The sequence below is a fragment of the Trachypithecus francoisi genome, unplaced genomic scaffold (assembly GCF_009764315.1).
Source record: "Trachypithecus francoisi isolate TF-2019V2 unplaced genomic scaffold, Tfra_2.0 Lachesis_group5, whole genome shotgun sequence".
NCBI lineage: Eukaryota > Metazoa > Chordata > Mammalia > Primates > Cercopithecidae > Trachypithecus > Trachypithecus francoisi.
In genome coordinates, this window is record NW_022681470.1 from 32022553 (window position 1) to 32047651 (window position 25099).

The 25099-nt window shown below is 44.6% G+C and overlaps 1 protein-coding gene across 3 annotated transcripts in view; it reads right to left on the minus strand.

Moving 5' to 3' along the window:
• Positions 1-467: 467 nt before the first annotated feature.
• Positions 468-25099, minus strand: part of TNR (tenascin R) — a 425799-nt gene continuing 401167 nt past the window's right edge. For all 3 annotated transcript variants that reach the window (XM_033199012.1, XM_033199011.1, XM_033199013.1), the window contains 5 exons: positions 13692-13843; positions 11883-11979; positions 7341-7502; positions 1609-1772; positions 468-707 (listed from right to left, as the gene is read on the minus strand). In XM_033199012.1, the coding sequence (XP_033054903.1) occupies positions 588-707; positions 1609-1772; positions 7341-7502; positions 11883-11979; positions 13692-13843 (695 nt within the window). In that variant the 3' untranslated portion in view covers positions 468-587. The remainder of the gene's footprint in view (positions 708-1608; positions 1773-7340; positions 7503-11882; positions 11980-13691; positions 13844-25099) is intronic.

Consider the following 25099-nt stretch of genomic DNA (forward strand, 5'->3'; position numbering starts at 1 on the left):
GTGAGATACTGTTAAGAGAGAAAGAAAGAATGGAGGGAGGGAGGGAGGGAGGAAGGAAGGAAGGAAGGAAGGAAAAGAACCTGGGTTGCTGGGATGGGGTACAGTTGATCTGTTTCCTCTTAAGGGGAATTGTTGGCAAACCTCTCTTGCTGAGGCTCTTTCTTCTGGGCCAATGTGAGAACGTGGCCATGTCAGGCTGTGACAAAATCACAAATACCTGGAAGGTGGAGGACATCTCGGAAGAAGGGTAGAAAAACGTATGTGCCTGTCACCATAACAATCTGCACCCCATGACTTGCCTTTGAATTGGCCCTTTAAGAAAACTTCCTACATCTCCTCCTTGGTGGGAAAGGAGGTGAAGGTTGAGGAGGACTGGGTAGGAGGGAGAATGGAGACTGAGGGTCAGGCTCCAGGGCAGCAGAAACCAAGAGCAGATGGTAACCAACGGATTCCTGCTACATCCCTGCTTCCTTCACATACTCTTAATATGTTGCAAAACACATTGCTATTACCCTCCCCCCTTGTTTCATATTATAAAATACAAACAAATGACAGGGAAGATTGGTTGGCTCGCAGCCACCCACTGCTCAGAACTGTAAGGACTGCCGTTTTCTCCCTGCCATGAGACGGTGACTGTAGGGGCGCATCTTCATTTCCACAAAGGGGATAGAGAACTCGTGGCCTTTCCAATGGTACCAGTTGATACCCTGGGTGTGAGAAAGATAAGCATGTTAGGTCATCTCCCACCATGGAACACCCCACTTCATAAAAAGGATAATTATGGAAACAGGGAATCCACAATGTGGGGTTAGCTATTTTCAGCTAACTTCGAGGCCAAGTTCCCAATAAAGTGAAAGGGGCGGAGTCTCTTTCCAGCTTTCTCCTTAAATGTGCTGCTGGCGTGGGTCCTTCCAGGGAGCATGTTGCAGGTCATTCCTTATTGCCAGCTTTGTTTTTGGCTTCCAGCAGTGGCATGCACCAGCAGATGGTTGTGAAATCCCAACAGGGTGGAAGCATTTGGAAGAGAATAACTGTGTTTGACTGCTCACTCCTAATGGGAGACTTAGGCGGTTTCTACCTAGGGTGACAAACCCTTTTGGTTTGCCCAGAACTGAGGGGTTTCCCTGATGTGGGCTGTTTCAGTGTTTACACTTAGAAAGTCTAGTTGGTCCTGCTGGTCTCCCTGTCACCCAGCCCAGTCTATAAATTTGTGGTCTCTGATAGGGAAAGATTGTCCAGTTCAGACTGGTATTTTCAATCTCTATCTTCCTGGGACCGTTTTTAGGGTCAAGTTGAGCCTGTGAAGCTGTCCTCATAACTGATAAGCTTTCTTCATGGGATCTTCTGGATAAGGGATTGAAATGGAACTTGACTGGGTATCAAGGGCTTCTCTGGGTGAGTTCCGGCTCCTGGGTCCTTTCCTTTCCTTCCTCTGGCTTCTACTCTGTCCTGATCTTATCCCATTGTCTGCATTATTTTTCTCAAGACTCCAAATACTTCTTTTTAAAGGGAAATGAAGGACTCGCATGTGCCTTTAAAACATAAAGCTAAAGGAGCACGGGTTCTACAGCTCGGGCTTATTCACAGCAGAGGTGGAGCATCACTTACCTGACTGTGCCTGGACTCCCCGTACTTCCCATTGAGGTTGGTCCGGTGGCAGTTCTTATACCACCATGCTCCCTTGTATGACATGGCACAGTTGGTCACTGCAACATCATTGTCTCTATCCTCTGTGGAGAAAGGGCGTCCTTGATGATAGCTGAGGGAGTCCCCTGCAAAAAAGATACATTCATGAGACTCTCCCATTTATTACTGCTTTATCAGGATTTTCTGGACATTTGACCCACTTCCAGCAAACTTGGCTTCCACTTATGGAGCCTTCCACTTACCTTTTCATTTCCACCCGGTTTTTCAGCATGGCTCTACTGAACTCTTAATTCACCTTACCCCCAGGGCCAACCACTTTCATGCTACAATCTCCAACCAACTTCCTAATCCCTTCGACCACTTTTGCTGAGAACTTTCTCCACTTAGCCCCATCTCATTGCCCACCCCGCCCCCAACCCTCAGCTGTTTCCTCCAGGCCTGCACTGGGACACGGGCCACTCATGGTTCCTCCTGTCTTCAGAGGAGATGGCAATGAGCCAGGCAGACTTGGGCCATTCTGGGTCACCACCATGCAGCTTCAGCCTGGCTTCTCCCCGCCTCACCAGGCCTGCCCAGACGACACCCAAGAACCCACATTCTGAACTTGAGGCCACATGGGAAGAGGGACATCAGCAAATTAGAGTTCCCAATCATAAGAAATAGGATGATGAAAAAACCATAACCATGTCAAAGGAGAAGTGCTTGGGACATCTGGGCTGTATCTTGGGGAAGAGCGGACTTCAAGAGGGACACATGGCCTATGATCACTGTCACCAAATATTTGATGGGCTATTGAGAAAAAAAATTAAATACATTCTGTGGGGAAGTATGAGGATTAGTAGGTGAAGATGACATTTTTGCAGCCAACAGACACATGAAAAAATGCTCATCATCACTGGGCATCAGAGAAATGCAAATCAAAACCACAATGAGATACCATCTCACACCAGTTAGAATGGTGATCATTAAAAAGTCAGGAAACAACAGGTGCTGGAGAGGAAGTGGAGAAATAGGAACACTTCTACACTGTTGGTGGAACTGTAAACTAGTGCAACCATTGTGGAAGACAGTGTGGTGATTCCTCAAGGATCTAGAAATAGAAATACCATTTGACCCAGCCATCCCATTACTGGGTATATACCCACAGGACTGTAAATCATGATGCTATAAAGACACATGGACACGTGTGTTTATTGCAGCACTATTCACAATAGCAAAAACTTGGAACCAACCCAAATGTCCAGCAGTGATAGACTGAATTAAGAAAATGTGGCACATATACACCATGGAATATTACGCAGCCATAAAAAAGGATGAGTTCATGTCCTTTGTAGGGACACGGATGAAGCTGGAAACCATCATTCTGAGCAAACTATTGCAAGGAGAGAAAACCAAACATCACATGTTCTCACTCATAGGTGGGAAATGAACAATGAGAACACTTGGACACAGGGTGGGGAACATCACACAATGGGGCCTGTCATGGGGTGGTGGGAGCGGGGAGGGATAGCATTAGGAGATATAACTATTGTAAATGACGAGCTAATGGGTGCAGCACACCAACATGGCACATGTATACATATGTAACAAACCTGCACGTTGTGCACATGTACCCTAGAACTTAAAGTATAATAATAAAAAAAGAGGCATATTTAGGCTAAATATACAAGGAGAAATTCCCTAAATATTAGAGGTGTTCACAAGTGGAATAGACTGCTTAAAGAGGTGGTGAGATTTCTATTCTGAGGGGCAAACAGAGGCTTCGTATTCTCTTTTGGAGATATTGTGCAGGGGGCTCAGGTAAATTGTGTATTTAAGGTGAGGGATCAGAGTGTAATTAAATTATAATAATTGATAAGACTTTTAGCAGGATCAGGATTTGTGGCTAGGATGTTGTGGAGGGGGCTCATGCTATTTATTGAATGAAAGAAGTCTTGGGTGCTTTTGAGCTTGCTTTAAGCGAGGAGAGACCTATTCTGATTCTGTGGCTTCTGAGTCTAGGCTCACAGTGGCCACTCAATGCCTCCAATGCTTCCCACCACAACTTAACTCTCAAGAGGTTGATCTTTATTTTGTAGGGAAGGCAGATGCCCTCACTGGGGAGGCCCTAACTCAACATGTCATGATCTTTATCCCATCTTCTTTGTCTTCCCCTTCCAGTCTCCAGGGACTCAGATTTTATGCCCATCTAGAGTTAACCCCACCATCTACAACTCCCTCTTTCCCATCTCTTCTAGATCCTGGAAAAGTTAAAACATATTGCTTACTTTTTCCTTTTTCTTTTATTTATTTTTATTTTTAATTTATTTTTTGTGTGTGAGATAGAGTCTCGTTCTGTCACCCAGGTTGGAGTGCAGTGGCACAATCTTGGCTCACTGCAATCTCTGCCTCCCAGGTTCAAGTGATTCTCTTGCCTCAGCCTCCTGAGTAGCTGTGATTACAGGTGTACGCCACTACACCTAGCTAATTTTTGTATTTTTAGTAGAGACGGGGTTTCACCATGTTGGCCAGGATGGTCTCGATCTCTTGACCTCATGATCTGCCCACTTCGGCCTCCCAAAGTGCTAGAATTACAGGCGTGACCCCGGCCCTTTTTCTTCTATCTTTTTTTTTTTTTAATTTTCACCTCCTCTCACCCTAAGTCACATTCATATCTTTTGTCTTAAAAATTATTAGATTAATCTTACTCCTTAATGATTATTTCTTTCACCATCAGTTCCTTGATTATGTGGTCTCCACCCACATCCTATCTTCTCACTCCCTGCCCCTCCCTCTGTCATCTAGAATTTGTCCTCATTATTCCCCTGGAGCAGTTCTCTCCAGCTTCCACTCTGAGGTTGCCTTCCACTGTGGCAGACATGCTCCCAATGTTGGTCTTTACATCCTCCCAAAGCCTGGCTCCCCTTCCCATTTCTGCCTCATATAGCCACCTCATATGTTTAACACTGTTCAGATTTATAATACCTTTCTCTTAATTCGCAACGTTAGTCAAGACTCCTACTGTCTCCCATCAGGACCAATGCAGCAGCCGCCAGCCGCTTTATGTTCTTCGCTTGGACTTACTTTATCCTGTTCATAGCTGTCACAGGGATCTTCCTAAACCCCACTTCTATTTTTCTTCTTGGGACCTACAATGGCCCTCCATTGCTACCATGTGAAGACTGAATTCTTCTGCCCCTTGATTTTCCAGCTTCTGTATCTGGCTCTACCTGCCTCACCAATCTTCTCTATTCCTCCTGAATTTACACTTTGCCCTGCTCTGCCAGTCCCTTCACAGCCTCCCCTCCTCCACAGCATCTGCACCTTCTGTAACTTCCAGGGTTTGTTTTCCTTACTGTGGGAATCCCAGTTGAATGTAGCTGCCTTTATGATGCCACCCTCCACCACCCAGACTCCCCTTCCACGAACACCCCTTAAACTAGAAATGAGAGGCCAGGCACGGTGGCTCATGCCTATAATCCCAGCACTTTGGGAGGTCGAGGTGGGTGGATCACCTCAGGACAGGAGTTCGAGACCAGCCTGGCCAGCATGGCAAAACCCCGTCTCTACTAAAAACACAAAAATTAGCTGGGTATGGTGGTGTGTGCCTGTAATCCCAGCTACTTGGGAGGCTGAAGCAGGAGAATTGCTTGAACCTGGGAGGCGGAGGTTGCAGTGAGCCAAGATCAAGCCACTGCACACCAGCCTGGGTGAAAGAGTGAGACTCTGTCTCAAAAACACAAAAACAAAAACAAAAAAACTAGAACTGAGTACCACTGATTGCGTGATGAGTTACTTCCTATTTCTTTTTAAAACTAGACGTTTAGTTTTTGTAAAGGCCATGTTTTATGCTTCTATTGAGTCCCCACAACTTGTACAATAAACTTGTAGGAGCTGCTCAACAACCTCTGATTGATAACTTAGTTTGGAATTTTCAGTTCTGATCCAAGCAGCATCCTAGAAACTTGAATGTTTGCAGCCTTGGGAAATGAGGAACAGGAGAAAAGGCTGAACTTGGATCGGAGGCCCTGGAGACGGGTTGATTCAGAAGGCCAGCAAAAATGAGAAACTACTAAAGATAAGGCGCAGGAGAATTGGGCGATATTAAATGCCTGAAGAGAGGGGATGGGCTCTTCCTCCCCAGAAACCTTCTGATCTAGAAAGAACAACCATTGTGTGATGTTGCCTAGGGATGATGGCAGCCTAACGAAGCCCAACTTTTCGACTTTTGAAGAAGATGAACTGAATATTTGAGGTGAGAGATGAGACCCTAATTAGCTGATGATGAACAGCCAAACTGTTGGCAGGATCTCCCCCTGAGACATGACAGTAGCATGCAGTCCACCTGTTCTGGCCTCCATAGGCCCTGAAGCAAGACAGAGCTGGAACAGAGGGAGCAAGGGCCAGGCCCAAGAAAGGCAAATGAAAGCACAGGGGGATGAAGAGGAGGGAGGGAGGGGGTGCCGTAGGGAAGTTGGAAGGCTGGCTTCTTTTCCTATAGGGGAAATCAGAATGGCTTTTCTATAGGCACAATTGTAATCTTAGAAGTGAATAACATCAGGTGATTTTTTAAATGATTTAGTCTGGCATCTTGTTTAATATGCTCCATTTCAATGGCTGTTTTATGCCCAAAGTGTGTCAAATTGGGCCTTTTGTTGGGGGCACTTCAGGCTGATGCCATTGCTGTTGGAAATGATCTCAGACGTGAGCATAAGAAAGGAAAGCATGTCTTCTCTTTGGAGTATCTGGCTAAAAAGAGAAATAATTGAACAGATGCAGTAACTGGAAGGACAACACCCTAATTCTCTTCTTAATTTCAAGAGTCATAAAAATGTTGCTAAAATTACACACCAGCATTTAACCCTAAAATTGGTGTTAATGAAAGGGCCAATAATTCCAAGTATCAAACATTAGAATATTTAGAAAATCACGTTTTATGAAATGTGTTATGATAGAACACAGGAAACAGATTGGCAAAGCCCAAGAAGCAGACTGGATGTTATGTTCTGAAAAAACTACTAATGCAACCAAGCTTGATGAGATGGTTGTTCTGCTTGGTAGAAATAATGTAAAAATCTACACAGAAAACCTGACCATCTATGTGGTTCTTGCGGAGGAATGAAAAGGGACATGGCCAATGAGGAACAGGTAAGTGATATCATTTGCTCCTTGACCAGGTGTTAGCATGACTGCTGATGGCCAGGGCAGAGTGTTGGGGGCATCTCAGAGAGGGGCGACATCTGTATGATTTGCACTAATTCAAAGATAGTTTTCCTGGATGTCATTGCATGGGAGATTTCTACCCAGACAGTGGATGATTCTGCTCTTACTGCGTAAGAGCCCATAGTGACTAGTCTAAACAAGCAAAACAATCCTTCTCCGTCTTCACACTGCATCTTTTTTAAACTTTAAAAGCACATTCACTCTACTGGTCTCATTTTTTTTCTGACTACTCAGTGAAGTAGGGCAGGCATCCTTATTATAATTTTCCAGATGGTGAAACTGAAGTCCTGCAAAGTTGCTTTTAGGTGAGTGGTCAGGGAGAGCTGGGACCACTGCCAGTGGTTCTGAGTGGCATGGCCCTTCTCCCTGGCCAGCAGTGAATGCAGGAACTCTGTGGGTGCTGCTGCTTCCTGAGGCAGCTTAGGCCTAGAATCTGGGGGCTCTTGTCCCATGCCCACTGCCCGTGGGGTCTGCTCAGGAGCCATAGGTACCCGCAGTGCCGTTGTAGCTTCCTATGCGGAGTTTGTACAGGTTTCTGTTGTCTTCGACAGAGAATCTGTCGTAGGAGGCAAAGGCGGCCTCCTGGCCATCCCGCATATCCACGCGCAGCTCATAGCGGCCCTGGGATGTGATCCTGTGTATGTTGTCCAGCCCTGTGGAGAACAGCAGAAAATACACTGAGACTAGCCCCCAGCAGCTTTGGAAAATGGGAGGGAAATGCGTCTGTGGCCTTAAAACATGTTACAGGGAAGAGGAGGGGACTCCAGATTGCTTTTGCTCTTGGTGCTTCACAGGTTGCTATCAAATGGACCCTGCCAGTTTCTGAATTTCTTCCTGCAAAGAGGACAGTCCAGGTCTGCTGATGGGTTTCCAAAACAGGAAACTCAGGGGTTCTAATACCTCCTCTTGACCCAGTAACTGACAAGCCCTGAGCCTCAGGATTCCTGGCTCCATCCCCTCTCACCTCTTCTGCCAAACCATGGTACTAGAAGAAAATTACAAGAGGTATTACACGGATGTGAGTCCTTGGGCATGAGTGATCAAAAACATGAGGTGAAAACATTGATCAGAGGAGTTCAGAGCATCTAGAACATCTTAACATCTCCTAGTAGCATGCACGAAGGGCTCTGTCGACCTTTCCTTACACTGCCTCTCCTGCCCCCAGCCTAGGCTTCCTGGGGCTCCATAGCCAGGTCACAGAATATTATTCTCTGCCTCCTGACTCCAGTCCCTTTCTCTCTAATCTGCCCGCTACATTTGCACTGCTACCTTTCCACTGGCCTTTTCAGCCAGTTACCCTCATTCATCTGCTTCCTCCTTTGCCTCTAAGCTTCCCAGGCCTTGGTCTAATAGATTCCTGTAAGGTGCAAACCTTTGTAAGTCCCTGAGTTAGGCAGAGTCCAGACCCCCCTTGGTGATATGGTGATATATATTTTCTTTCTTTTCTTTCCTTTTTTTTTTTGAGACAGAATCTCACTCTGTCACCAGGCTGGAGTGCAGTGACACAATCTTGGCTCACTGCAAGCTCCACCTCCCAGGTTCACACCATTCTCCTGCCTCAACCTCCCAAGTAGCTGGGACTACAGGTGCCCACCACCATGCTCGGCTCATTTTTTGTATTTTTAGTAAAGACAAGGTTTCACTGTGTTAGCCAGGATGGTCTTGATCTCCTGACCTCGTGATCCGCCCACCTCGGCCTCTCAAAGTGCTGGGATTACAGGCGTGAGCCACCGCGCCTGGCCGATATTTTCTTATTTACATTTTCTTGCCTGCTTGTCATGATTAGCCGTGCCCTGGGACTCTCCAGTTTTGATCTACCTGCCCAAACTTTGAACCATTCATCTTATGTTGCTGGTAATTTCTCTGAGTTCTAAGTTTTATCTGCTTACTGAACTAGAGTCCCCTTGCTTTGCTGTGATATCTGATATCTATTTGAGTATGCCATGATTTAGAATCAAACAATTGCAGAGACTGAAGGGAATTTAGTGGTTACTCAGGCCAGTCTCTTCGTTTTGCAGAAGAAGAAGCTGAAGTCCAAGAGAGGTGAAATGATTGGCTGAAGGCCATACAGGTCTTTTGGCTTTCCTGTCCCATTTGAGACTTAGAGTTTTACCTTGATTATAAGTCAAGGGCTATTTGACTGCTGTTTGCTGTTGGCTGAGTTGCTAACCCACAACTCGCCGTAGACTTGTGCTTGTGCAGATGTAGTAGATGCTGATGGTGCCTTGCTGTGATGCCTTTAATTGGCAGATAGATCTATCCCCCAAGCTGCTACAAGTGTTGGCTGTTAGCAACTTGCAGCTGCCTTCTTCTTGGAAAATTGCCCTTGACCAAATGGGAGTCACTTCATCCTGGAAGCTAAGCTCTTTCCCCCATGTCATGGAGCAGACCTCCATCAGTGACTGATGTGGAGGGGTACAAAAGCTTGGCCTCCTTGCCTAAGTGGTGACCAGCTCTGAGGAGCAATTCATGCTCCCAAGTTTCCCTAGGGATCACATTGAAGGGAGTCTCCAGCCAAAACCACATTTTTGTAGTTTTCTCTGCCCTGTTTTGGTTCCCCCATTCCCTTCTCCCTGGTGAACTCCCCCAGTAAGTCACTTGAACAAGAATTCCTGTTTCGATCTCTGTTTCTAGAGAACCCCATATAGGACATAAACTATGGGTCATAGTGTTATCCCCAACCTGAGTATTGCTCCCAAACTACACTGCACCAGGCCTAGCCTCTTCAAGAGCCCTCCCTGTCTCCCTCTTACCTACATCATCAAGTGAAGACTTCTGTTTCTGATTTTTAAGTTCCCTACTTGCCTCTATTCAACCCACTCACCTCATTGTTTTCTTTCCCTCACTTGCACCTTTCCTCTCAGTGAATGGGTTTCCTCCCTGGCCTCGGTTTGCAGTTGTCAGAAGAATTCCTGCCTTCCCTCCTTTTCATCATTTTCCTCCCTTCATTCCTCTGACTGATTTATCCCTCAGTGCCTTCTCTAGGAAGCTGGTCTCTTCCGTCTTTGAATATCTGTGGCCTTCTTTTCAGTGGTTCATAGGTTAGGACAGTGTTTCCCAGTGTGGATGGCATCTCTGATGACATGAGATATATAAGGCGCTAAATAGCCTTCAATAATCAGAAGAAAGGTATTTCCAGATTTAATCTGAGTCTTTTGTAATAGATCAAGGAGATACCTTAACCCTGATCCTAACCTTCACTCACAATCTCAGTTTGGTTCTAGTATTTTAGTGGTTTGTTTAGCATGAAAAGCATGAAACACTTCCTAATCTCCATTTTTAACACCATCACCACTGCCAGCAACAACAGGCTTGGAGTCCCTGTATTTAACTGTCACTTAATACTATTAATATAGTTTTCTTTTAATTGCATTTATTTTTGAGGCTTTTTTATTTATGACACATGATAACTAGTTTTCTATTTTTGGCAATGCTATAACATTTCTTTTAAAAATATATTTAAAGAGTAATCTATAGAAATTTTAAGTGCATGATAGTTTATGTATTTCAGAAAATATGACACAAATTGTGAAAGTGGTATACAGCTGCTCAGCTTTGGGAAATGTGAGTCCTGTCCTGTCTGCTTATGGATGTATTGATTCATGGGTATTACACTTGTCTCCTAAGTTGCAAGCAAGGATGATAATAGTCCCTCCCTAAAACTGCTCCCCTCCTTTTTCAGGGACTGAAACTACCTTTGTAAGACTAATGAAAGGCCAAGAGATTAGGATTACGGGAGGGACCTGAGTTCTGCTAAACTGTAGGCATAGTTTCTATAATCCCTTACTGCTCAGGGTCATATGGCCAGAGATTTGTGACTTTTCCAGTTGCTCCTATAGATAACAGCACTATTGCAGACTGGTCTTTTGAGATGTTTTTCAGACTTTTGTATTCAGGCAACCAAGTGACCCCACCTGGACCAGTGACACATGACTCAACTGGGCCTGCCTCCCCCAACTAAATGCAGACTCAGTGCACGAGGAACATTTTCCACAATCCTATGATTTCATTCCCAACCAGTTGGCAGTACCCATTCCCTAGCCCCCTGCCCACCAAATTATCCATAAAAACCCTAGCTTCTGAGTTTTTGGAGAGATTGATTTGTGTAATAACTCCAGTCCTTCCACTTGGTGGCCTTGTGTTAATTAAACTCTTTCTTTACTGCAATAATGCTGTCTCAGAGAATTGGGTTTATCTGTGCAGAAGGCAAGAAGAACCTGTTGGGTGATTATAGCCATGTGGACAATGGGGTAGTCCTAGAAGCAGAGAGGCCATTAAGAAGCTTGTTATCTAGGCATCCAGGAGAAGATGGTGAGAGGAGATAGTGGCAGGGAAGACAGAGAGGAGACCACAAATACGGAACTTGATAATTTTTTCCTCTACCTCCCTTTTTCCATCACTATGAAAATCTAACTAAGAGGGGGACACAGGTCATAATAAATGGGTCACCTTCCAGAACTTGGCACCACCACCATCTGCCTGGCTTGGATGTGTGTTTACCATCTCACGCCAGTTTGGTTCTTGATCTATATTTCCTGCCAGTGTCAGACCTCTAGGAAATTGTCAGTCACCTCTAATGCCACTTTCATTTTTTTCCCTTTTCCTTCCCAGGTCAGGTAATAACATTCCCCAAGGAACTAAGTGGAGTGGCTGGCCTCATTTCTCCCCTGACCTGTAGGCTGGCTGGCTGGTTGCCTTGCTTCTGGGAAATGGCCAGGCAGCCTGTTGCTCCCTGTGCCCCTCCCCCACCAGGCAGCTCATTCCCTTTGTAGTAGCCTCATGTCAAAACCCATCAGAACAAGAGACTATTAATGGGGATGGGAAGAGACAGAGAAAAGAGGAAAACACCACAGTAAGATAAAAACAGATCAATAGTGAAGCTAAACAGAGCAAGAGGTTCTGAAAGCAATTCAGGAGCTGTCAGTTTCTCAACAAACACAGGGTTTCTGATAATCTCAGATGGACACAGAAAGGAGAGAGATGGACAAAAAGCCAGAGAAGCACATCAAGGGAAAGCAATAAGGAGGCTTTACCTAGCCAGAACTCATCCTCCAGGTTCCCGAAGCCAACACGGTAATCAGCCCATTTCCGGAAAAAATCAGTTTGGCCATTCTGCCGCCTCTGAAATACCTATGAAGGAAAGGAAAAAAAAAAAAAAAAAAAAAAACCAAGGAGATGCTAGGGAAAATAAACTGTGATAAGTAAAATTGATATAACTGTGTTTTATATCTGCAATGACAAAGATGTCCAAAGAAGGAACATTTCAGAGCAGAGCTCAGTATTTACACAGCAATTTTTGTAGGAGATGCTCAGAACACTTCTCTTGAAGTGTAGAGGCCCCTGATGAATAGGCTCCAGTGTGATGTTGACACTAATTTGCACCCCTGCAATGTAGAAAGGACTCAGGATACATATCAAGCCCTAAATATCAGGGGAAATAGGCTTGGCTCTCAAATGAATCTTTTGCACTACAGAGTGCAGTAGAAAGCATTTCTCACCAAAAGAATAGGACCTACTTCAAATCAGCTAGTAACTGTCATCGGCCTATTGCAGGCAAAGCAATATTGCATATCATTCACTTTCTGAGCTGTTTAAGTGCTTATTTTTTTTAACCTCCAATATATCAACCTTGGCTTCAATTTCCAATTATGCTTTAAGAAGGAGGCACAAATACGTCAGAAACATAAAAGAAAATGTCTCCCAAGAGTAGCTGTTATGAGCACATCACCATTCAAAACCTACCCGTTTTGTACCAGGAAACATCCAGCACTGTTGGCAGAGTGAGAGAGGGAATCCAAAGAAGGGTGGAGGGGCTGGTTTTCCATCCTAAAGCCATTTGGCTAATATTGGGCTGCTTTAGGGCCAGGCGGTGGGAACTCCCAGCTGCCCCGACAGGCTTACATTAAGGAGGCTGCCCTTATTTTCCCTCACTCTGTATTGCCCTATCAGGCATCGGAGGAGGGTGGTGACAGGAAACAGTGTCTCTTTTTTCCTGACCACTGGTGCTCCCTGAAGGTTGTGACGGCTCTGGGGAAGAACCAAGGAGACCCTAGGAAGAATGGGGAAGGGGAGTCAGCTATCCATGTTTGGGCCCTCATCTGCTTTCCCATACGCAGTCCTCAATTGGAGGCTTCTGATCATCTCTCTGTGGCAGTAATCACCTCTTCATACAGAAATACTTTTCTTCCACTGCCTTTTTGTTTGTTTTTGTTTTGCTTTTTGAGTGTTACTCACTCTGTCACCCAGGCTACAATACAGTGGCATGGTCTTGTCTCATTACAACCTCCACCTCCCGGGTTCAAGTGATTCTCCTGTCTCAGCCTCCCGAGTAGCTGGGACTACAGGCATGCGCCACTATGCCTGGCTAATTTTTGTATTTTTAGTAGAGATACAGGGTTTTGCCATGTTGGCCAGGCTGGTCTCGAACTCCTGGCCTCAAGTCATCCACCCTCCTCGGCTTCCCAAAGTGCTGGGATTACAGGAATGAGCCACTCTGCCCAGTACCTCCACTACTTTATTATAGATGCATTTCTCAGCAGGCAAGATCCTTGGGCCCAACAGAGCTGCTACTGCCTTTCCCCAGCACCCTCCTGCTTAACTGTCCTTTCTTCCTCCTCCTTCTGTAAGGACAGATATAGTTATTCCTTTCCCTGCCTGGCCAGACATATGATTGAACTGCTGAACGAGGGCCTTGAGGGCAATGAGGAGCCCCAAGGTGGACATATGGGGCATGATAACAGGATGGCCAGAAGGATGGGGAAGTTGGCTTGGCAGGTGCTGAGCTAGGTAGACTAGAACACCGAGGATGCTTCTGTGCAAGGAGAGCAGCCGCCTGTACTTACAATCCAGCCACCCCCGTCGGTGGTCATATCACAGTACACTTGTAACTTCTGGCTCAGCTCCCCATTGAGGAAGATGGGGTAAACCCCACTCAAAGTGTCTCCATTCATCAAATGCTGGGCACAGTCTTGAGGATGAGGGAACACCCGGCCGCCTGCAAGGAAAATAGACAATGTCCAGAAAGGATTCTTTCTCTCACTTTGCATAAGAGCTCCTTGGATCATAGAAGGTCTTAGCAGGCCTCCTGGTACATCATCAACAGCTGCAAGAAATCCTCAGTGGAGCTCAAGGTGTGAATGTGGGGACTTGGCATCCTCTTGGATTTCCCTTCCTCAACTGTTGTTAGACTTATCAGACAACATACAGTTTCATGGGATCTGAGGACTAAAGGGCTGAGTTTATGGTCTAGCTCCACCAGTTACCTATTTATTGGACTTTAAGTAAATCAATTGGGCATCAGTTTTCTTATCAGTAAAATGAGGATAATAAAAATCTCCCCCTTGAAGGGCAAAGATGTGTTAATGCAGCTAGTGATTGGTTACTCAGGCAATGATTACAGATGCATGGGCCAAAATAAATCACTGCAGGCTCCACCTTTCAAAAGGATGAGAGGCATCTGGGCAAAGCTTTCTATCATCTTTACAGTAGCCATTAAGGAATGCCCAAACAAGCTCGGCATTAGCAAGAAGATGAATTATCTATTCCTTGTACAAAATAATCTCCTGACTGGACTAAACAATCAAGTGGCCATGCTTTACAGTTCAGTTTAAGTTTAAGGAGAGGGCAGGGGAAGTAAATTGCAGCTCATCTTTCAGAGAGAACAGCCCAATTTGTAGAACAATATCTAATTAGCTGAAAGAGGAGTTTAAATCCTGTGTCTTGAAGAGCTTAGCTTCAGGGCAAATTTTAATGCTGACCAGGAAAGCGAACCAGCAGAAAGCCCGCGGGAGGAGCTTTTCTGGACTGCAGGAGCTGCTAGAGCAAGCTAAAGGCAGAGCTTGTTGTGTGGGAAAGGGTGGTTTGGGTGCTCTGTAAATAGAATGATCTTCTGGGTTAACGAAGGGCATGCTGCGATTGATCTAGTTCTGCATCCTTGAACTGTTGCAGTCAAGAAGAGAGGCGGGGGAGGGACAGCACGTGTCAGTCACTGCAGTGTCCCCTAGTGGCAGAACCGGTGCACTACAGGTGAGACATAGGGCCCGCTGATGAGTCAGAGTAAGTGACAGCACAACGCCACCCACGGATGGCAACATAGCAACCTCACTGAAAGCCCTGATCATCTCAGGCCCCATTAAAGATCACCAGTGAAGCCTCCTATGTCAGGAAGAGGTGGTTGGAGTCCGTTTATGGAAGGCCCCCCTGGAGATGTGTTAACTGGTCCACAACCCCGCACCAGGACTGCCCTTCAACTTGCTGCTACCGCCCTCCCCACCCTGCCCCTGTCGAGGGCGCACCCACCTACCATAGTTTAGAACAAAGGCATTGCCTACTGCAGGCATGGTTATACCAGGGAATGACAATATATTTCTATAAAACCTGTCCTTTACCAAGTGTTTTTATTTCCATTTAATTCTTGCAAGAAACTTGAGAGGAACGCAGATTGGTATAGATATACTTATTTTACAGAGAAGGAAACTGCACTTAGAAAGATTACATGACTCAGATTGCTGGAACTCACATTTTCAGATGCGTTAAGTGCTCTTTGCACCCTACTAAAGCAGGAAATATAGTGTATGATAGAATTTACTGAAGATAGAAATCTATGCATACAGCAAAGGATTAATTAATACCTGCATTTATCTTACAAGCAAAAAGACCCCAAAGATTAAAGATCTCAAAAATTTCTATGTTCAGATCAAATATCCATACCCTCTCAAACTGATTTCTTTAATAGCTGCAGAAAAGCTAACTGTCATCTGCAGCGTGTCCTAGAACTCTTCACAGTTCCCGATGCCACCTACCCCTAGAGGCTACAGTTACATTTCAGGAGACAGGTGTGAGCTGTCTCTGTTCCCTCTCCCTGCTGCTTTGGGAGCACTGCTATTATCTCCTGGCTTCCTGGACATTCTTGACCTGGACTCTGGAACATCCAGCTTGTCTGCCTTTCTTTCTCCTCTTTCCTCTCACTGATTTTCTCATTTTAGAAGATCAGCAATTAATGCCCTTGGTCTTTAGCTTATTCCTAAGGTATGCACTAATAGCCCTTTTTCCTGAAGAAAGGTTCTTCATTCAATAAACTCAGCTTCCTGAAGGAGCCAGAACCCCAAATTTCTTTCCAATATCAATGTCTCCCCAACAAAACATCTCCCCACAAATCTCAAAATGACAGTCTCATACAAATACATATATAAATCCAAACATCAGAATGGGGAAAGAAATGATCTCATGCAGCCTTCTTCATATTGATGATGTAGGTTGATTTAATATTTATATTAGAGATACTTTGTAAAGGCTCAAACATATTAGTTGCTTTAAAGCTAGACTTACAAATACAGTAAACTGAGATGACTTGGAGAAGGGGAGTTTTGAATACCTGAATGGCTATCATAAAAGAGTGATTCATTTTTTAAAGTTAGAAAATAAGAATAAAATTATCTGAAGAAAAAAGTGTTTTCTAAGGGGTGCCAAAACACTGGATGGGATAAAATCCCAGATTATACCCTGGGAGAGGAAGGACCACGCTTTCTTCCTTCCAGCCTGGCAGTGATCTTGTTGGTTGGGAGGGAGGCTCCCCAGATGTGCATGAGGCAATGATGCATGGTTGCTGGGTGCGCTTGCCTTCCCTTTGACAAATTGCAAGGCCATTTGGTTGTTTATAGATTCCATTTGCTGTGATTTAGTCTGTGGCATTAATGTAAAGACAAGAAGCATTTTGCTCACACAGACTATCAAGAGCAGCAACCTGGGATTTTCGCATCTTCGGAACTTGGAGAAGACACCACATTTACAGCAAAACCATTCCTTTTCAACCCGCTCCAGCCTGCAACTCTAATCCTTGTCCAAAATATTATTCCTTTTTTGCAGACAAGAGAAGGCAGAGGTTCACTAATAGTTCTCAGACTGGGACCTTATTAAAATTCAGATTCCTGATTTCCATAGCAGATTCACTGAATCAGAATATCAGGGGGTGGTGCAGGGAATCAGTGTTTTACTGAAGCTTCTCAGACAAGTCTGAAGACCAGCTGGATTTGAACCCACTCTTTGTCTGGCACATTTTCCTCTTCTCTAGAGGCCAAGAGGTGGAACTGGCAAACTGAGCAGTGCCTCAGAGGAGCCCTGTGGTCTGTGTTCTCTGCCCAGATCCCTGTGGCTGGGTGGATACATACTATAGATTGAATCTCTGTCTCTCTCTCCCCCACTCGCCCCCTTTCCTCCTCTTTCCCTTTCCCAGTAGGTATGTCTTGAGTGGGCTGGTTCCAAGAATTAGATTGAGTGTGATAGGAAGGAGAGGGGATAAGAGATTGTATTTAGCCTTGAGTCTAAGCTTTGTGTTCTAGTTTTTATTGTTTTGTTCTGCTTTGGGGGTCATTGGACTTTGGCTTAGCTAATAATAAAGAACACACTGGTTCCTGCTCTGCTGTATTCAGTGTGAATGTACTGGGGCTTCATACATTTTAGGAGACTGTCAGGGCAAATTTCAGGCATTCCTAGCTCTCTGGACATCACACCGTTTAATATTATCAGAAACTTGCCTCTAACCCCAACATACATCAGCTCAGTAATTTTTCCCAAAGCAAAAATCTTAAGACCAAGAGCAAAACTGGAAGGTTTTTCTTCCTTGTGGTGCAATAATTGGAGCCTAGACTGATGAAGAAAGTTTTTATTTTTTTTAGCACAGGCTGCGGTGATTACTAAGTTAAGAGAAAAGCCACAAGAAGTGCTTGGTACACTGAAATGTCTCATGGTTAAGTGTTTCTAGATGTAATTGTGAGATCAGCAGGACCATGGTGTTCACCAGAAGAATTGCTCAGAAATTGGTTTGTTCTGGGCAGTGGAGGCTGAATGCTGAGTGGAGTGGAGCAAGCTACATGACACGCAGTGCAGTTGGGGGACCACCGCTGCTGGGACAGACTTCCTCTGTCCTGGCCCTGCCCCTTACTTGTTTTGGATTCTTGGGTGTTCCTTTAAAATGATCAGCTTTAATGGCCCTGGCAAGTGTCTGTCCACTTTTCTGACCTCAGCATCAGGTCTGAAGCCACAATGTCAGCATTTGTCTCTGAAAACAGCCTCAGCAGGTTTCTCTGTAAGCGCAGAACACAGTGTTGCTCCATAGAAGTGCAGGCAGCCACCTCTGGCTATCAGCACTTAGATTTGTTTTTCCCAGAAGCTTGTTTGTGGTTGACTCTCCCTTGTTAGAATCAATGGCCCACATCTGCAGAGTAGCTGACTAGACTGTCAGGGGCAGCCTGAGTCTGCCGACAGGGCAAGGTTACCTGCTCAGCCCACATGGGGTGAGCCACTTGGCCTCCTCACAGCGTCTCCCAGTGTATTTACCTGTTTACACTCTTACCAATTCAACAAATATATAACCGAGTGTCTGTTGGGATTCTAAATACTGGGCTAAAAGATGGGAATGTAAAGAAGGAAAAGACAGAGTCGCAACCTTTCAGGCTGCTCATGCTGTGGTGGGAGAAACAAATATAACCTTGAGCTCTAAATGCTCTGGGAAAGAGATAAACATTGCGGGCTGCCAAAACTTGGATGTGGGTGTGCAATGATGCCTGGCTGGCAAGGATGGGGTGAGCAGTGGGGGCCTGGGATAGGACAGGGGGTGACAACTGCTAATCAGAAAGTGACCTTAGGAACTGACCTAGATGCTGGCCACAAATTGGTGGAGAAGGGTGTTCCAGGCCTGTGCAAAAGTATGGCCCCTTTGGGAAGTTGAAGGTTTAGCAGGAGACAGAGCAAGAATCGGGTGGGATGGAAGAGAGGGAGCCCTGGGGAGGTAAGCAGGGATTGGATCATGTCATTTATGGAGGCAATTGGAGGAAGAGTCTTTTGGTGGACTTTAAGCTCAACTTGTTAGAAAGAACATTCTCACTGCAGTGTGGAGAATGAATTAGATGGGGGTGAGCCTGGACGCAGGACCCCATTCAGGATATAGTAGTGGGAACCCAGGAGGAGAGTGACAATAACCTTTAAGGAAGTAATAGAGTAAGTGGAGAATTAACTGAACAAGGCAGCTTTGATGTGTTCACCCTAAACAGAGCTCTGGAAGAAGGTCCTCAGGTTCTGCAGACCACCTGCCTTCTGCCCAAGGGCAAGTGCAACAGACATCCAAATCTTCCCTTCACAAGTCAGCTAAAAGCATCCTAGTACTAGAGGAATGTTCTGACATCATTTGTCTTATTATTCTGTGGATCCACTTATATCAGAAGATCCAATTTCATGGCAGATTAGGTTGGTCACAGACTGGCAGTTGCCAGCCCGGCCCCTCTCTGTGGCTCTTGATTCAACATGGCAAGGGAGGGCTGGGTCCTGATGACACTTCCTACTGATTTCCCTGATGCCATTCTGGTCACACCTGCATTCATTCTCCACACTTTAGCCAGAGTGACCTTTTTATAATGTGAATGTGATCTGATTTCATCTTATGTCTTACTTGCCAAAAACCCTTCTTTATTGCAATTAGAATAAAATCCATAATCCCTACCATGGCCTACAAAGCTCTGTACACTCCATCTTTGTCCTGCACTCCTTCCCGCTTTCACTCTTCTTCAGCCTCATTGGCTTTCTTTTAACAGATGGAAAAGACCAAACTTACTCCTCCCTCAGGCTGTAGTAATTACTCCTCCCTAGGCCTGGAATGCTCTTCTTTGTGGATTCACTCTCATTATTCAAGTCTTGCCTCACTTGTCTCAGTTAAAGAGACGCCTGTCCTGACCACCGTAGTTGAGACCAGGGTCTGGGATCGGTGGAGGAAGTGGCAAGTGATAATCAGGAAAGACTTCCTACTATAGGTGCTGTCCTAGAAGTCAGTTCTTTACACTGTCCCTATTCCATTACTCTGTTTATTTATTTACTCAGTTTTTGGTCAATTCCCATTGCCTCATCCCCTTGAATGTAAGTTCCATGAGAGTCTAATCATCTGGCTCTTACCTTATTCATCACTGAGCACTTAGAACAGTGTCTAACCTAAAGTAGGTGCTCAATCAGTGTTTGTTAAATGTATGATGCCATGTGAGCACTATATCCTATCCCTCCCCTATGGTTACGAAAAGGAAAATTAAAATTAGATTTTCTGAAAACATTTGGGGCAACACAATTTAAAATAGGCCAGAGCAGCTTCTGTATATAGTAATATGTAAGGTCCTGCTGTAACATTCACGATGTCACCTTCGACCTGTGGTGTTACTGGAAGGCAGGCCTCGAGTGCCAGATGTCCAGGTTTTTGGAGTTTTTGAGCAAAGAATTGGGCAAGACACACAAACAAAGTAACACAGGAATGAAACACAGGAATGAAGCAGAGAAGGCAGGGATTTATTAAAGCAAGAAAGCACTCCACAAGGTGAGAGTGCACCTGGGCAAGCAGCTCAAGGGCTTGGTTACAAAATTTCCTGGGTGTTAAGTACTCCTTTTGAGATCTCTATCAGCTACCCCTTATCTGAATGAAGGTTTTGGTCTGTGGCTAAAGGCTGGGGTGAATTGAATGCAGATGAAGGGATGACTGGTGCTTAGGGTGGCCAATCTAGGACACTTTCCCTTTCCATCTGAGATGTGGTGGATGGGGGAGGGTTGTAGGGAGAGCAGGCTTTGAACCTTTGTTACTAGGCATGGGGAGATGGGGTTTTTTATTTTGGTTTAATTTTAGGAAGTTGATGTTAATTGACCTTAGGGTACCTGCCTTCATACTCAGGTGTTTTCCTTTTGATCCAGCTTTGAGAAATCAGCATGAATTGGTCTTACACTCCCTGCCTCTAGACCCTATTCTCCTGCCTCAATAGTAGGTTGTATTATTGCTTGGCAAGCTTCACTGCCTCCCTGTAGGGGACCACATGTCCCTGTCCTATTGAATAGTATAAACAATTCTATGGAAATCAATTCAGTAACTTAGATGACGTGGACTAATTTCTTGAAAATCACCACATCCCCAAAGTTGTGGAAGATAAAATGAAAAGATAACCTGAATAGTATGAAACTATTTTTAAAAACAGAATTTGTGCGTAAAATCTCTAGAAAAAGAATTTCCAGGCCTAGGTAGCTTCACTCTGAATTCTACCAAGAATTTAAAGAATAAATATCATCAATTTTATACACTCTTTTCCAGGAAATAGAACAAGTGGGAACATTGCACAACTCATTCATCGCAGCAGCATTAGTTTGATAAAAACAAACAAACAAAAGAAACAAAACAAACAAACAAACCAATAAGACCAGCCTGGCCAACATGGTGAAACCCTGTCTCTACTAAAAATACAAAAAATTAGCTGGGCATAGTGACAGGTGCCTGTGATCCCAGCTATTCGGGAGGCTGAGGCAGGAGAATCTCTTGAACCCTGGAGACAGAGGTTGCAGTAAGCCAAGATCGTGCCACTGCACTCCAGCCCCGGTGACAGAGTGAGACTCTGTCAAAAAACAAAAAACAAACACAAAAAACAAAGAAACCACACCAAACCAAACCAAAACAAAACCCCACAAAACCAAACAACACCAAATAAAGGGAGAGGAAGGCTTGGAAGAAAGTTTTGAAAAAGTCTGTTTTGTTTGTCTTTCATATTGCCATGGAGTAATCACTGCCTACCCTTCACATGTCTGTGGCCTTTTTCTAATACCTGCACTACCAGGCGGAGGAGCTGATAACCCCAAAGGAACATGAGCTCACAGAATATCCATTCACTGAAGAATAAGACTACTGTGAAAGAAAGACCACAACCATTATGAGATTGATCATCTGGTATAGAATTATTAGAACAGAATTTAAATTAAGCACAATAACTTTATTTAAGGAGGTAAGTAAATTAACAATGTGAAACAGGATTTTTAAAAAATCGAATAAATAAAAATTAATATATTAACAGTTTAAAGTAAGAATACAGCAGATAGGGTGAATAAGGGATCTGAATAAGCTAAAAAGTAAGCAAGTGAATTGGAAGTTCTGATTAAGGAACTCTTTGAGAACATAAAAAGTAAGAATAAAGAGAAAGAAAACGTTAAAAAAGCTAAGGCAGGGCGGAGCAAGATGGCCGAATAGGAACAGTCTCCAACTCCCAGTGTGAGTGACACAGAAGACCAATGATTTCTGCATTTTCCACTGAGGTACTGGGGTCATCTCACTGGGGAGTGCCGGACAATCGGTGCTGGTCAGCTGCTGCAGCCCAACCAGAGAGAGCTGAAGCAGGGCGAGGCATCGCCTCACCTGGGAAGTGCAAGGGGGAAGGGAATCCCTTTTCCTAGCCAGGGGAACTGAGACACACAACACCTGGAAAATCGGGTAATTCCCACCCCAATACTGCGCTTTAAGCAAACGGGCACACCAGGAGATTATACCCACACCTGGCTGGGAGGGTCCCACGGCCACGGGGCCTCCCTCATTGCTAGCACAGCAGTCTGCGATCTAAATGAAATGGCAGCAGCGAGGCTGGGGGAGGGGTGCCCGCCATTGCTGAGGCTTAAGTAGGTAAACAAAGCTGCTGGGAAGCTGGAACTGCGTGGAGCTCACAGCAGCTCAAGGAAACCTGCCTGTTTCTGTAGACTCTACGTCTGGGGACAGGGCACAGCTAAACAACAAAAGGGGAAGTAGCAGAGGCCTGTGCAGACGCAAACGACTCTGTCTGACAGCTTTGAAGAGAGCAGTGGATCTCCCAACATGGAGGTTGAGATCTGAGAACGGATAGACTGCCTGCTCAAGTGGGTCCCTGACCCCTGAGTAGCCTAACTGGGAGACATCCCCCACTAGGGGCAGTCTGACACCCCACACCTCACAGGGTGGAGTACACCCCTGAGAGGAAGCTTCCAAAGTAAGAATCAGACAGGTACACTCGCTGTTCAGCAATATTCTATCTTCTGCAACCTCTGCTGCTGATACCCAGGCAAACAGGGTCTGGAGTGGACCTCAAGCAATCTCCAACAGACCTACAGCTGAGGGTCCTGACTATTAGAAGGAAAACTATCAAACAGGAAGAACACCTATACCAAAACCCCATCAGTACGTCACCATCATCAAAGACCAGAGGCAGATAAAACCACGAAGATGGGGAAGAAGCAGGGCAGAAAAGCTGGAAATTCAAGAAATAAGAGCGCATCTCCTCCTGCAAAGGAGCGCAGCTCATCGCCAGCAACGGATCAAAGCTGGTCAGAGAATGACTTTGACAAAATGAGAGAAGAAGGCTTCAGTCCATCAAACTTCTCAGAGCTAAAGGAGGAATTACACACCCAGCGCAAAGACACTAAAAATCTTGAAAAAAGAGTGGAAGAATTGATAGCTAGAATAATTAATGCAGAGAAGGTCATAAATGAAATGACAGAGATGAAAACCATGACACGAGAAATACGTGACAAATCCACAAGCTTCAGTAACCGACTCGATCAACTGGAAGAAAGAGTATCAGCGATTGAGGATCAAATGAATGAAATGAAGCGAGAAGAGAAACCAAAAGAAAAAAGAAGAAAAAGAAATGAACAAAGCCTACAAGAAGTATGGGATTATGTAAAAAGACCAAATCTACGTCTGATTGGGGTACCTGAAAGTGAGGGGGAAAATGGAACCAAGTTGGAAAACACTCTTCAGGATATCATCCAGGAGAACTTCCCCAACCTAATAGGGCAGGCCAACATTCAAATTCAGGAAATACAGAGAACACCACAAAGATACTCCTCGAGAAGAGCAACTCCAAGACACATAATTGCCAGATTCACCAAAGTTGAAATGAAGGAAAAAATCTTAAGGGCAGCCAGAGAGAAAGGTCGGGTTACCCACAAAGGGAAGCCCATCAGACTAACAGCAGACCTCTCGGCAGAAACTCTACAAGCCAGAAGAGAGTGGGGGCCAATATTCAACGTTCTTAAAGAAAAGAATTTTAACCCAGAATTTCATATCCAGCCAAACTAAGTTTCATAAGTGAAGGAGAAATAAAATCCTTTACAGATAAGCAAATGCTTAGAGATTTTGTCACCACCAGGCCTGCCTTACAAGAGACCCTGAAGGAAGCCCTAAACATGGAAAAAAACAACCGGTACCAGCCATTGCAAAAACATGCCAAAATGTAAAGACCATCGAGGCTAGGAAGAAACTGCATCAACTAACGAGCAAAACCAGTTAATATCATAATGGCAGGATCAAGTTCACACATAACAATATTAACCTTAAATGTTAATGGACTAAATGCTCCAATTAAAAGACACAGACTGGCAAACTGGATAAAGAGTCAAGACCCATCAGTCTGCTGTATTCAGGAGACCCATCTCACATGCAGAGACATACATAGGCTCAAAATAAAGGGATGGAGGAAGATCTACTAAGCAAATGGAGAACAAAAAAAAGCAGGGGTTGCAATCCTAGTCTCTGATAAAATAGACTTTAAACCATCAAAGATCACAAGAGACAAAGAAGGCCATTACATAATGGTAAAGGGATCAATTCAACAGGAAGAGCTAACTCTCCTAAATATATATGCACCCAATACAGGAGCACCCAAATTCATAAAGCAAGTCCTTAGAGACTTACAAAGAGACTTAGACTCCCATACAATAATAATGGGAGACTTCAACACTCCACTGTCAACATTAGACAGATCAATGAGACAGAAAGTTAACAAGGATATCCAGGAATTGAACTCATCTCTGCACCAAGCGGACCTAATAGACATCTATAGAACTCTCCACCCCAAATCAACAGAATATACATTCTTCTCAGCACCACATCACACTTATTCCAAAATTGACCACATAATTGGAAGTAAAGCACTCCTTAGCAAATGTAAAAGAACAGAAATTATAACAAACTGTCCCTCAGACCACAGTGCAATCAAACTAGAACTCAGGACTAAGAAACTCAATCAAAACCGCTCAACTACATGGAAACTGAACAACCTGCTCCTGAATGACTACTGGGTACATAACAAAATGAAGGCAGAAATAAAGATGTTCTTTGAAACCAATGAGAACAAAGATACAACATACCAGAATCTCTGGGACATATTTAAAGCAGTGTGTAGAGGGAAATTTATAGTACTAAATGCCCACAAGAGAAAGCTGGAAAGATCTAAAATTGACACTCTAACATCACAATTCAAAGAACTGGAGAAGCAAGAGCAAACACATTCAAAAGCTAGCAGAAGGCAAGAAATAACTAAGATCAGAGCAGAACTGAAGGAGATAGAGACACAAAAAACCCCCCAAAAAATCAATGAATCCAGGAGTTGGTTTTTTGAAAAAATCAACAAAATTGACAGACCGCTAGCAAGACTAATAA